At 35.1% G+C, this 14019-nt stretch overlaps 1 protein-coding gene across 1 annotated transcript in view; it reads right to left on the reverse strand.

Annotated features, from left to right (window-relative positions):
- Positions 1-232: 232 nt before the first annotated feature.
- The window catches only part of TMEFF2 (transmembrane protein with EGF like and two follistatin like domains 2), a 255232-nt gene continuing 241445 nt past the window's right edge, over positions 233-14019 (reverse strand). The window contains exons 8-10 of the mRNA XM_055290076.2: positions 7101-7224; positions 4825-4983; positions 233-1595 (exon numbers count right to left, since the gene is read on the reverse strand). Coding sequence (XP_055146051.1) covers positions 1499-1595; positions 4825-4983; positions 7101-7224 — 380 coding nt within the window. The 3' untranslated portion in view covers positions 233-1498. The remainder of the gene's footprint in view (positions 1596-4824; positions 4984-7100; positions 7225-14019) is intronic.

Raw genomic sequence — 14019 nt, forward strand, 5'->3', positions numbered from 1 at the left:
ACATTTGAGTGATGGTTATGCCAATAGAGTCACACTTTTCACAGTGATGACTAATCTAGAAAACCGGGTTTTTCAGAGTCCTAAATCCTACTTAGATAGTCACCTTTATTTATGTTTTAATGAGTATTTTAAACATCACTTCAGAAAATAATTTTTCACTGAATATTTTATATTCAGAATGTGTTGATTTGATATTTGGAGTGTCCTTTTTTTTTTAAAGTCCACGCACAGGTTATTTGAAGGAGACAAAGAGAGCTTTATTTAAATTTACTGTGTTAGCCATGGAAAGTTTTGCAGAGCTAAATGATAATAATTGATTTATTTTCATCTTATTCCTTGAGAATTTTCACAGCTTATTTTTTCCAAACCAAGTTGTGATACCTATTTGTATGCACAAATCAAACAAAAATCCATACCAACTTCCCAGTGAGGTCTTTCAGGTGCTATAAGATTAATTTTCTTTCTTACCTCACCACATAAATATGCTCAAAACATATCTCTGTTTTCATGAAATACTGTCATCATCTTAGTTCCATTACAAATTATGGTGCTGCATTAGCCATAAAGCTATTCATGGGGTATGGGTTGTGATTCTAACTTCTTTTCAAAGAACCGTATACTATGAATATTGTATGGTGCTTTTGAGAATTCACGATTTTGGTGTTTCACATCTAATGGTGTTATTACGTTTTTCCCCTGGTAATTCCACCCACCTAAATGGAATATATTTTGCTACTCTGTGTATACCTAGTATGTAACTTGTTCAGTATCCTTCAGATATATGCACTTAACTGGGGGATTCTAAGCTACTTCCCCAATAAAAACCAATATTTTCTTTCCCTCTCCTTTATGAGTTATAAAACACTTTCCCTCCCCTTCTTCTTTTATTTAGTTTATATGCCAGAGATTTTTCTGCTCTAGGGATGAAAATGGAAGACCAGGGAAGAAAGTTGATGAAATAGAGATGATTCAAAGATCTGAAATATTTTATCCTCACTCGATATAAAGTAAATTATTTTTTCTCTTTTCCAATAACCATCATTTCCCTTGATCTTGGAATCACTCAAAACTTAGCCACTGAGCCCTGTACAAACTAATGTGCTGTCTCAAGATGAGAAGAGACATGAAATATTGGTAGTTGTATAGATTGTACTAGTCTGATTATATTTACAGTTATGAGATACCGCAAATTTAAGAATGCCAATTTTTTCTCATCACTGAGTATTTATTATATATAACAAATACATGGGAAAGAAAAAACTATATTGTGTGATATAAATAGTTTATTTACATTACAGAAAAAACATCAAGACAATGTATACTATTTCAAATATATCCATACATAATCAAATATAGCTGTAGTACATGTTTTCATTGGTGTAGATTACCACAAATGCAAGGCAACATGTGTAGATCTCTTGTCTTATTCTTTTGTCTATAATACCGTATTGTGTAGTCCAAGCTCTCGGTAGTCCAGCCACTGTGAAACATGCTCCCTTTAGATTAACCTCGTGGACGCTCTTGTTGTGTTGTCTGAACTGTAGTGCCCTGTATTTTGCTTCTGTCTGTGAATTCTGTTGCTTCTGGGACATTTCCTGGAAGGTTGGAAAGTTTACAAATCTTAGTCCAATGCTATTACCTAAAGTTTGGTCCTACAATCACGGAGTAAAGATGTGGACTAAGCAAATTATTAAAGTATTTCAGATGAAAGAATTTATGATTAGTAGAAGCTTGGATTATTTTGGAAAAGTTATTATTTTGCTTCTCTGTGCAGTTGTCTTTAAGTTTTTGTTGGGAATTGAACACAGGCAGAAGTTGAAGAGGAAGACATTTACTTTGTCCTTAACTGCTTACTCATTAAGGCACAAAGAATGACTCAGCACAATGCAATCAAGCAAGTCATGAGCCCATTTTATCTCACTTTAAAGGTCTTCAACAATTTCATATTTCAAATGTCCTAGGAATGAATGTTATATTGACTTTTCAATGTTATGAGTTTAAATCCTGTCAAACCAGAGAATGAACCAACTGTTAATATCTGATATGTAATGGAAAGGAATATTGTTTTGGGCCAGCCTAATATCATTTTTGTACCTTAATAGTATAAATTAGGGACATAAATTGGTACCAATTATTTAGCATCTATAAAAATCTAATATTCAGGCAAATTATCTGAAAATGTCTGATTTTTTTCTCTTGCAACAAAAAGTGCTTTGACTATGCAAATGAGAATAATGGAAAGTTCATATAAAATTCTATTATAATAATCTGTGAAGTATCAGAATATATAAAAATATATAAATATACATACACATATATATCACGTGTGTATATGTGGGTTTATGTATATATGTGTGTGTATGTATGTGCATATAAATATATATATGTATAGTTTTAGAGGGAGGATAGATCTGTTAAAGTGAACATGGAGCTGAAATCACATTCCCAGCAAATGGCAGCTAGAGATAAAAAGATCAAAAATCCAACTTCTCAACAGGGCAACTCTTTTCATTTTGAAACGTGTCTCCAAATGTCCATATTTTTTGTGACACGTGGTGTTTTAGGAGCAGGGCAGGTGTTTGGCTAAAATGGTGAAGCAAAAGAGAAAAGATTTTTTTAAAAAAAGAAAGTAGAAAGAAGGAGAAGAGATAGAAGAGAGATGTAGAAGACAGGAGAAACCAGATGAGGAAGATGAAAAATCAAAGGAAATGGGAGGACTTCTGCTTGTTGCAATTTTGTAAATATTTTAGCAAGACCTATTTTGAAATAGGTCTTGACAGACAAATGTGGGCAGGTCATCAGGAAAGTAGGGTTTCTGGGGTTTGGAGACAGATAGCCTAGTTGGAAAGTCTGGTTTCAGAGCAGAATGTTTTCAAGTGAGTGAAATGAATCCACACTGGGAATTGGTGTGCTTTATTGACTAGTATGAATCCTGGAAAGGCTCTAGAAGGTTTGGTGGTCTTACGGCAGATTTGTAAAAGGCATTACAAAATACTAATTTAGTTTATGTGCTATGCCTTCCCCTCAAAAGCCAATAAATTGAGGACAGGTTTTATTTTATTATAACACGGAAAATGGATAAGTCCATATGCCTTGGAAAAATAGCTTACTCTAATTTGGAGCTCAGTTTAGATAATCTTGAGCATCAGAATACACAAAATCCTTACCAGACACGGTGCAGTATGAGCATGGTGAAGTGTCCAGGCTCTGGCACTAGGCCACTTGGACACCATTTCTGCCCTTGTTGCTCAGCTGTGTGAAGTCAGCAATTTGCCAACTTCTACCTTAGGGTCTCTATCTTGAAAGTGGAGATAATTGTTTCGTCTTTATAATGTTATTAAATGTGCATATATATGTGTGTATTTGTGTATATACATATACGATACACACACATAATATGTGCTTACACAATTCCTAGTGAGGAAAGGACCCTGTATATTTCTGTTGTTTTTATTATGTATGGGAATGCAACTGTGATTCATAACAGAATTGAAAACATGAGCTAAAGTATTTACAGTTTTGCATTTGTGTCAGCAGTCGAAGTAGCAATCAAATTGTTGAGATTATATCCATTAAATATAGGTTTTCTTTTTCATGTACTGATATTGGCTAGATATTAGAGTAATATGGCATAGTTCCTATGTTTTAGATTCTTTTCTTTTTCTTTTTATATGCAGTATTTTTGGTTTCTTGTTATCTTTATGTTCCCCAGAATCTATTTTAATATAATCACTTGGCATCTAAACGTGAGAGTCAAGTCGATGAACTCAACTCGGCCTAGAGCAGCCCAAAGCTTTAGTCGGTGATCTTCCCTTAAGCCTTTAGGCCAGGCGAGGATTTATGAACCATATTTTGTATTTTTCAAGAGCAAATGCCACACTTGTCCTCAAAGAAGATAGTGCAATACCATACTGAAATGTATTATGACCCTTATTTTCTAAAGATACGATACTTTCTTTTATTTTGTATCTGTTCAAAACAACTTTTAGAGAAACATTCTGATTTACTGGAGGGCTGCACAAATGAAGAAAGTCTAAACGCCTTGTGAATTTGGTGAAAATCTTAAAAACTTCCTTGGAACTTTTTATAGAAGAGTGAAATCAAGTCAGTAAGGACTATCTTCAGTGACTTTTCTGGTTACACAGAACATAAATGATACGCATTTGGCTTAAAGTCCAATTCTTGGTTACCATTGGTTTGCATGCAAATGAATTAAGCAAGTACTGGCCTCATTCCTTTACTCCAAGCCCAACGTCAGACATTGCTAATTAATCATGGTTTTCTTTTCTGTTGAAACTAAAGGAAACCCCTGTGTCTTTTAACCTGATTCTCCAGGAAACAATTACCTTTTGATTAGGCTGGGAATTTGATATAAAAGATTGTTGTGATATTTGCTGCATGTTTTTCTGTATCTAAGGTTTTCATTTACCATAAAAGTACAACTACTTGTGTTTTTACATTTTGTAACTGAAAACTATTTTGTCATCCTAAGATAAAAATGTGTTTGTTATTATACCAAGATATGTTAAAACTGATTCGGATACATAAGGATACTAATCCAGATAGATAAGGATACTAATTCAAGTAGGTAAAATAAGTAATCTTTATCATCAGGCAAAATTAAGGAAAATAATTTGTACCACCCCAATATGCTATTGTACCACTCCATTGGCTATTCAAATACTCTTATGCTAAGGACATAGGACTCATAGAGAATGGATGGCTGCAGAGTCCATGAAGGAACTCAACTCAGAGGGATCTGATTAAATAAAAGAGGAACAATATATCCCTTTATTTGGGTAGCCACTAAGTGCTATTACTGACCTTGTGATGCAGAGGACCACCACACAGATGACAGCAATCTGAATCGTTCCAATCACAGCTGCGATTAAGACATACTGAAACCGTACAGGACCGGGAACAACGTATAGAACACTGTAGTCCTTTTTTTCACAGTGTTGTCCAGTATAACCAGCATCACACCTGGAAGAAATTATAGTGCCCAGTTACCTGTAGCTGCTGCATTCATTTTTATAAGTTGATCGATAGGCATTTATTTTCATCACAAAATTAGGGCTTTTTGTGTCCCTTTCTAAATAAATATTACTTTGTGGCTATGGCTCTCAACTACTTATTTTCAACAAGATGTCTTTGTGTTTCTCGGTTATCAGATATGTGGTTTCTTTTTACATTTATGATAATAATTTCAAAGGTAGGAGGATTACTAGATAATTTGTTTTTGGTGACAATATAGAGAGATAATACATGTCCAGGAATGACTGTTATTTCTATATTTTCTGGAAGGTGAGCTTTACATTTTATTTAATTTGCTCTTTAATCAACCTAAGTCAACATGTTTACTTGAAAAAATATGTGTTTCTGATGACATGGGTACAAAAATTAGTCTGTTTTGGATGAAACATTCTCTATGCCATTGTCAGAATAAATGTAAATATTAGGATCAGAGTTACAGGATGAGTCATTGATTTTCTGGTCAAAAAAATCATCTGCTGATGATAGAGTCAAATTTTGTTAGAAAAAAGTAAGTATGATGTAGGCAACATAGTCCTGCAAAACAAGACGAGGTATTGTTCATCTGAGAATGAATGTTGCCTCTCTCACTCAACCCTCACGGAAAGTTCAGGTAGACAATCTACATATGAAAATTAGCATGTGTCAATGAAATGAGAAAATAGCTCATAAGAAAACAATACTTAAAGAGGATCAACATGTCACTGATTTTGTGGAACTATTCTATTACTTCACTTTGAATTTCTCATAACTACATCCTGAGAAATTTTTTCTCTCCATCAGGAAGGGTTTAATAATAATGACACTGCTGGGGAGTGAGGGGGTGGCAGGAGTAACTTCTCAGTTTTGTTCACCCTGCCTGACTTCAGTTGAAGGCCTGTGCTAGTATATTTTGTGGAGGGAAAACATGAAAGGAAGACAGCTCTAGGTGGGGGGCGGGGAGGGGGGAGGGAGGAAGAGTGGGAGAGAGAGAGAGAGAGAGAAATCTTCTGTTGTAAATGAAAATACAACCTATTTCATCATATGTCACTTGTACTTAATGTAAATAAAAATAAATTATGTTTTCATTTTGGCTTTGCCATCTCTGAAATAATTATATTTTAGACATGAATACACAGCAGGTATTTAAATACATATATATTAATATGTATATATATATAAGAGATGGGGTCTTGCTCAATTGCCCAGGCTGGAGTGTAGTGGTGTGACCATAGCTCACTGCAGGCTGGAACTCCTGGGCTCAAGGGATCATCCCATCTCAGCTCTCAAGTAGCTCCTGGACTACAGGTGCATACCACTGTGCCTGGCTAATTTTTAATTAATTAATTAATTAATTCATTTATTTTTTTTAGAGATAGGATCTCCCTTTGTTGCCCAGGCTGGCTTCAAGTGATCCTCTCACCTTGGCTTCCCAAAATGTGGGATTACAGATGTGAGCCATCATGCCTGGCCAGATTATATTTATAAACTAAATCCAGATAAACAATTTCTTTGTGTCTCTACTGAGTTTGAAACTGTGGAGGTATAGCTAATGATTTCACTTTGCACGGCTCCATGGGAGAGCAGATGTATAGAAAATAGTGAATGCCTGGCAAAACAAGGATTGATGATATTTATGAGAAGACCTGAAGGACTTAGGAAAAGATGAACTCTGAGAAGCAACTATGCTATCTAATATACATAGGGCTTCATCCACTCATTTGTCTAATAAATACTTATTGAGCAACTATTCTGTGTTCAGGAGAAAGAATAGTAATACGGAGGGACTTGTACCTTTAAGGAGCTTATAATGCACAAAGTACAATTTCAAATTCTACTAGAAGAGTTTAGTAATGTGTTATATAGTACTTGAGTGTATAAGGTGCACATATTTTTGGGTTTTTTTAGTGTGTGAATGCTTGTGTGAGTATGTGTGTATGTGTGCATACATGCCCAGGAGAAGCAGAGAAAAGTTTTGTTGCTGATCACCCATTCAAGAAGAATGTCGACCAATTTTCTATAAACTTCTACAACTTAGTTTCTGCATATTAACTTTATATATTAACTATTCTTACGAGTAAAAATGTTACCTGCAAGATGGCTCCTGCATATTGATAGAATGCTCACACTTCCCATGCATGCAGAAGCCATTGTAATGTTCCGGACAAGGTATGTGGTGTTCCCTGGCACTTTCTTCTAATTTGTTAGCATTCTCTGTGAATACAGATAAAAGTAAGCACCCCCTGTAAATACTTTCTTAGCCTCGTAAGATCAACCAGTACATTAAGAAGCAAAGCTATGGTAGGCAGAGATATTTAAAAGGGCAAGAACTAAAGGGCTATGCTTCAGAAATAAGAGAAAGAAAGAACTGAAAGACAGACGTCTTTACCATTGTGTTTAGAGATGAAATTTGCAAAATTACCCAGTGCTTTTATGCTTTTATGCAGTTTTCTACATCTTTAATAGCTAGTGGTGTTTCTAGGACTTGTCAGACAGCTTTAATTTTCCTCACATAGGGACCGTACATTGATCACGAAATACTCCAAGAAGAAATATCCTATTTTTTAAATCTCAAAGCCCAGCATAATGTCCTTAAGAGTAAATTGCTGTAATACCTTGATACTTTCGCAATACGAGAGCTTAAAAGTTAAAATATGGCCGTGTTCAATTGTTAAACACACATTTTCCAAACCAAATGCAAATTTCAACAAATGTATTCTTTCAGCCTTTTAAAATCTACTGCAAACATGATTTTCACTAGCATCCATATTTTTTTTTTGTTGCCAAAATAAACCTATTAAATAAGAAAACGTTATTTCAAAATCACTTATGTAGATATTCACATAGTATACACTGAATACTGTAAGTGTATTTAAATGCATATTTGGCCTGTATTAACAATGCCATGTGAAACCTAAACTTATGATAAAGAATAAATGTGGATTCTAAAATGAATACTTTTGCCTGCCATTACAACATGTTCTACTTGTTTTGCCATGTTTTCATAGATATTTGAATTTTTTTGACCTTTGTTAGTCGAAAAACATTTGCTTCATATTTGTAATGCCATATTTAAGTGTCTTTTGAGTCTTAATATGTTCATTTTATGATAACACTTTGCCTTGAGTTTTCCCTAAATCTGAAATATGATATTCTTGAAAATTTCTGCCCAAACACATGAGAAATATAGCTTTTATGAACTCAGTCTGAAGACACTCTTCAATCTGAAGGTACTCTTCAACACCCTAGTAATTAGTCAGCAGTAATGGAAAATGGCAAATGAATTCCTATTTTTATGAAATGTTTTATTTCCATATAAGGGTATAGGTTTTATTATTAGCAGTCACGGATGATAAACATATTCATCAGAAGAAAAAAACATGCCTCTGGTATTAGTGAATCAGACAAATGTATTATTTATGATTAAACAGAGCCGCAAAATATCTATACATCTTTAAGATCCAGATGCCATCTGCAAAACATTAAAGTCTGAAAAAAGTTGTAAAATATGTATAGTGCTTTCTTGTGTAGAGATATTTATATGCATCATTATGATGGGCGATATTTTATGTTACACACCCAAATTTGTAAGGGATTTACCATCAGTATACTAGAGAGCCTGTAGATGACATTTAAATCATTAGTTTGTTTCTTATCTGTGTCTCTTTATCTAGGATGGTTGGTGATTTTTTTGTTTGAATTACAGTATTTGCACATCGATAACAGCTATTAAACTGAACAAACTACTTCCATGGAGAAAACTAAGAACGTATAGACCTTTTTTGGTTTCTTCCCTCTTCTTTGAAGTTACTTTGGAATTTTGTGGTATAATGTTTTTGGTAGCAAGTGCAACTGCAGTAAGCAAATACACCAAAATTAAAGTGGGTAGTGTTGGGTGAAATTTCCCACATGGGAACGTGTGACCAAAATGGAAGCAAGGCAGTTCGTGAACCCATGGAGGAGGCTGTGTTCCTTCTGTGCCAGGGCCGGGGGCTACACACTATAGCGATCAAACCATGCACCTGCTGTTTAAAGGAGACTTTAGCAGTGGGGTTTGCCAGTCACACTGCTGGTGTAATGAACCAGCTCTGATTTTCACTTTTATTTCTGGACCTTCTTCCCATAACAAACTATTCGACACTTCTATTTAGGGTTCACTAGTAACCCCTCAGTGCTTCTGAACACCTGCATGCAGGGAAATTTTCTGTGACTTCCCTAAATTTCAGTTATACACTGTCTTTTCAGATATAGTATTTTTCAAACACATCTTATTAGGACTACTTTTCTTTCTGTCAGTTACAAAAGAATATCAAGAATTTTTTAAAGTGAAAATCCAGTTTTTAGGCTATTTTATTTTTAACACTGTACCTCACCCCATACTGACGGTTTGTTTCTGGATTCGTGCCATATTCACAATTATGAACTGAAGTATAAAGGAAAAATAAGAGCTTGTCTGAATGAGGCTGTTGCTAGTGTGGTAAGAGATGGATATTTTCATAAAGTTCATTATCCAGCCAGGGTGATCACATGGACAGGGAATAGTTTCCATCATAAAATCTGCTAATTAGTTTACGCTATTCCTTATGAGCTTGGAGTGCTCTGTTATGCTGCTCATAGGATACTGTCAAATAGGAAAGCAGAGAGATTGAAAATAAATGAGCAGAAGAAATGATCTCTGGGCAAGAAAATGAGGAATCATCAATATATGTCAACAAATTTATAGTCAATCCAACCAAGTAAATCAGTTGATTGAAAACCTGAATATATAACCACTGCTAGTAATGCAATAGACATATTTTAGAAACGAGATTTTAGTATATTAAGAAGAGTAGAAACACAGAAATCTAATATCCAAACAAACATGTATATGAACCATAGTGTTTGTGATCTTAATGTTTATGTATAGTAGGTATTAAGCAATAACAAAGCATTAAAACATTTTAAATTATATAAAATATGTATTTCTGGAAGTCCACGTTTCCTTCAGTAGCTTATGATTTAGACATTGATTTCTCTGTCCTCCATTTTAAAAGAGGTTTAATCTAAGGGTTGTGCTCTTTCTTCTAAAATAGATAAAAGGCTATGGTAGAAACTCTTCATGTCTGTGTTTAAAATCCTCAACTAGTTTCCTGTTTAAATGTTTACAAATGGTTTGTTCTAGAGAGTTCCTGACCCTTTGAAAAAACAATTTCTGATACAATCTGAGTTATCTGCAGCAGAGCTAATAGGGCTCCATGCCCATTGCTAGTCAACACTTCAGTCAAGAGCTATTGAAGTGGGCTGTTCTATAGTACAGCTACTCATATTGTTTCTACCCTGGTGCTTGCAGGGAAAGAAATAGGGAAAGCTAAAGAGAATGGCAAATGGTGAGGCCTTACCTTACTGCAAGTCAAGTAGGGTTAAGTGGGTAGAAAGGGGGCAAAGCCAGATTTAGCACTTCCAACTTAAATCAATACAGTCCAGTATGTACATGCGTGTGTGTGTATGTGTTTACCATTGCCCCGTATTCCTTTCCCTAAAAAGCTGAAAATAAGATGTTATTTAGATAATTAATCTATCAAAGGAACACATTATGGATCAAAGGAGAAATATTACAGTGTAAAATTTGACTAAATCTATCCATATTTCTAAAAAAGAGAATGTTTTCCTTTGGACAAAGATTAAAGGTTGGCCAAAGAAGTTCTGAAAGTTAAGTTGTATTATCTATCCAAGTGCTCTCCAAGCTGGTGTGTCTTTGTTTTTTATTTTGAAAGTCTTACTCTACTACCCAGGATGGAATGCAGTGGCATGATTTTGGCTCACTACAACCTCCACCTCCTGGGCTCAAGTGATTCTTGTGTCTCTGCCTCCCTATTAGGTGGGACTATAGGCATGTGCCATTACGCTAGCTAACTTTTTGTATTTTTTAGTAGAGATGGGGGTTTTCCATATTGGCCAGGCTGGTCTTGAAGTCCTGGCCTCAAGTGATCCACCTGCTTCGGCCTCCCAAAGTGCTGGGATTACAGTCGTGAGTCATTACACCCAGCCCAAGTTGGTGTGTCTTAAAAAACCAGCCTAAAGTAGCAAACCCAGAGTCCCAGGTGCAGAGATAGATGCACCAGGTTATTCGTTTCTGATGCTATTAAATACTTATTCGGTTAACCCATTTCTCTTGTTCTGATGCTCTACTGTCTAGCCATTCTTAAAATAATTTGACTTCTATGTAGCCATCATACTGGAATGGCTTTGACAAAACAACATGAATATCTTACCCATTTAACAGTTACATATTTCATTTGAGAGAATTGACTAGTTCTGAATTTCTGTTTATTTTTTGAGGAGGTCACATGTCAACTTTCTTCACCCCACTCAATTCTGAAGTTTTGTAAGGTCAAACTTCTGCTGTATAGACCACAGAACTAGACCCTACCCATTGTTCACTACAGTCTGTGAGGCCTTTGGGGGCTGGTCAAATGATATTTCTCTGGTAATGCCCCACTTTAATCAGGACTTTATTTCAAATGTATGCAAATTCTTAGGCCACTGATTCATCCAGAAGAGTCTGATTCTGTGTAAGCATTTCTGAGAAAATTGAAAAGATCCTAAACTAGAGGAAATATCAGGAATTTAGTGGATGTTTTAGGTGGGCAGATCTCCACTGCATATTTTTAAACAACTAGAGCTGTTCAATAGGAGAATGAGTTCCATTGTAAAGTAGTGGGCTTCTGGTGGTATTGAAAGGAGCTGTGTGGCCATTTCTCAGGGATGTTGTAGACTGTTAGTGTATATCGATTAGGTTATTTCAGAGCTCTAAGTTCATTGAATTCTGAAAGTCACATTTCTATTGCTAATATTTACTTATGATTAATCATGAATATTTACTAACATTTATTAGAGAATATTATTTTTGATATGCTAGGAGAAAGATGTAGAGAAATAGGGACATTATTTATATATATTAAGCAAAATACTTTTGCCTTAATTATGGGACATGTTACCTTTTGAAGGGGTATAAAATATCTTGAATTTTGACTGTGTCTATAATTCAGACATTCTAGCAGAGAGGACCTTTACTATGTAATGTATTGCCTTTCTTTTGTTTAGTGGACCTAAATTCAATTTTTAAAATCATGCTTTAACATCCTATATGATCTTGACATGCACATGCATGTGAGTATTACAGTTTGGTTTATTATCTTTTCAACGATCTTTTGCTGTTGGTCCACAAAATGTGTCATACTTTTATAGAAAACAAAACTTTTCAATTTTGAATGTATTTATGTAATCTTGCTATTTTTTATATGTAATGACAGTAGAGGGAAACTCCAGTATTGAAATATTCATATTCTTACACACCTTTTGTAATTACTTAATTTTACCCTCCCCCTACTTACTGCCATTTCTCCAAAGCAAAATGAAACTACTTTTATTTAACTAGAAAAGGAAAAAACTGTTTTGTTCTCCTTATATTTACATTGTGCCTGGGACAGAAATAAATTATAAATATAGAAATAAAGTCATGATTGACCCTATTGTTGGTTAGAGTTGGTTTCAAAGAAGATATACAATTCTTATGATTTCCTCTCCTTATCAGGTATAAACATATGAGGCAGTAAAACCTCATATCTAGCTTGAGTTGCAATGCAAGTTTTTTAAAGACTAGAAAAGCATTCCTATTGAATGGGTTGGTTCTGAATGTAATGAAGTCTGAGTTCCTGCAACTTAACAGATTCCACAATAACCTCACCTGCTGTCATAGTTTCTTCAAGGCATATATGAGTAGATGAGAAGAGTCTCTCCTTTTTTTTTTTTTTTTTTTTTGAGACGGAGTCTTGCTCTGTCACCCAGGCTGGACTGCAGTGGCGCGATCTCGGCTCACTGCAAGCTCCGCCTCCCGGGTTCACGCCATTCTCCTGCCTCAGCCTCTCCGCGTAACTGGGACTACAGGTGCCCGCCACCACGCCCGGCTAATTTTTTTTTGTATTTTTAGTAGAGACGGGGTTTCACCGTGGTCTCGATCTCCTGACCTCGTGATCCGCCCGCCTCGGCCTCCCAAAGTGCTGGGATTACAAGCGTGAGCCACCGCGCCCGGCCGAGTCTCTCCTTTTTAAAGCTTCTGAGACACAGACTCAAATAAAAATGCTAGTTAAAAGTGACAGCCTAGCATGAGGGACACAGAGAATTTAAGGATACAATCAATTCTCAAGTTTTGTAAAGAGCAGAGACCCAGTCATAACATTCTTGTTATTTAATCTCTGTTAAAGACTTAGAAAATAACTCTTCAAAACAGAGACCATGTCCTTCAACATTCTTGCTACAAATTTAACATTTCTTCTGCAAGTTGAACATTATTTTTTTCAGAAAAATAATTGAAACTACTTGGATCAGAAACTTTGCTAGTAAGGCAGTGGTATGGGTTGGGAACAGGATGGATGCAAACAAACAGAAATTCCTCTTCATTCCACCATTGATAGGCACTAATATAAAATGTGAAATGTGATTATCCTTATCATTGCTTGCATATGCTATAAATATTCTTATTGAACATAAAATTAAAATAAAGGGTAAGAAAACTAATTTTCATGTTACTGGATTCTCAGGCAAGGCCTTGATGACATGATTCAGGGATTGCTAGAATTTAAATTGGAAAAAGTACCAGCATCTGAAATATACATAGTAATTTGGGGACTGGAGTAATTGAAATGCAACAATAGTGGATGATTATTTGCATGGGATTTTATTAACTCAGTTTCTATTTGTAATATATTTACAAAGATAAATACTGAAAAATCTGTAAAATCTTGGGAGAAAAACTTGTATGCAACATTTTCACTTGACATCCAAATACAATTATAATCCAATAATTTGGCATAACAAGGCTCATATAGATTTAGTTAGAAATCCTGGATCTCAAAAAATTTTATTATTAAGAGCAAAATAAGTAGCTCCTTAGTTGTTTGCTCTGTTTTTTGACTCGGCAATGCCCTGCCTGGCTTTCAATGGCAGAGCCCTCAGAAGAGTGAAGAGAGC

This window comes from Symphalangus syndactylus, chromosome 8 (assembly GCF_028878055.3).
Source record: "Symphalangus syndactylus isolate Jambi chromosome 8, NHGRI_mSymSyn1-v2.1_pri, whole genome shotgun sequence".
Taxonomy (NCBI): Eukaryota; Metazoa; Chordata; class Mammalia; order Primates; family Hylobatidae; genus Symphalangus; species Symphalangus syndactylus.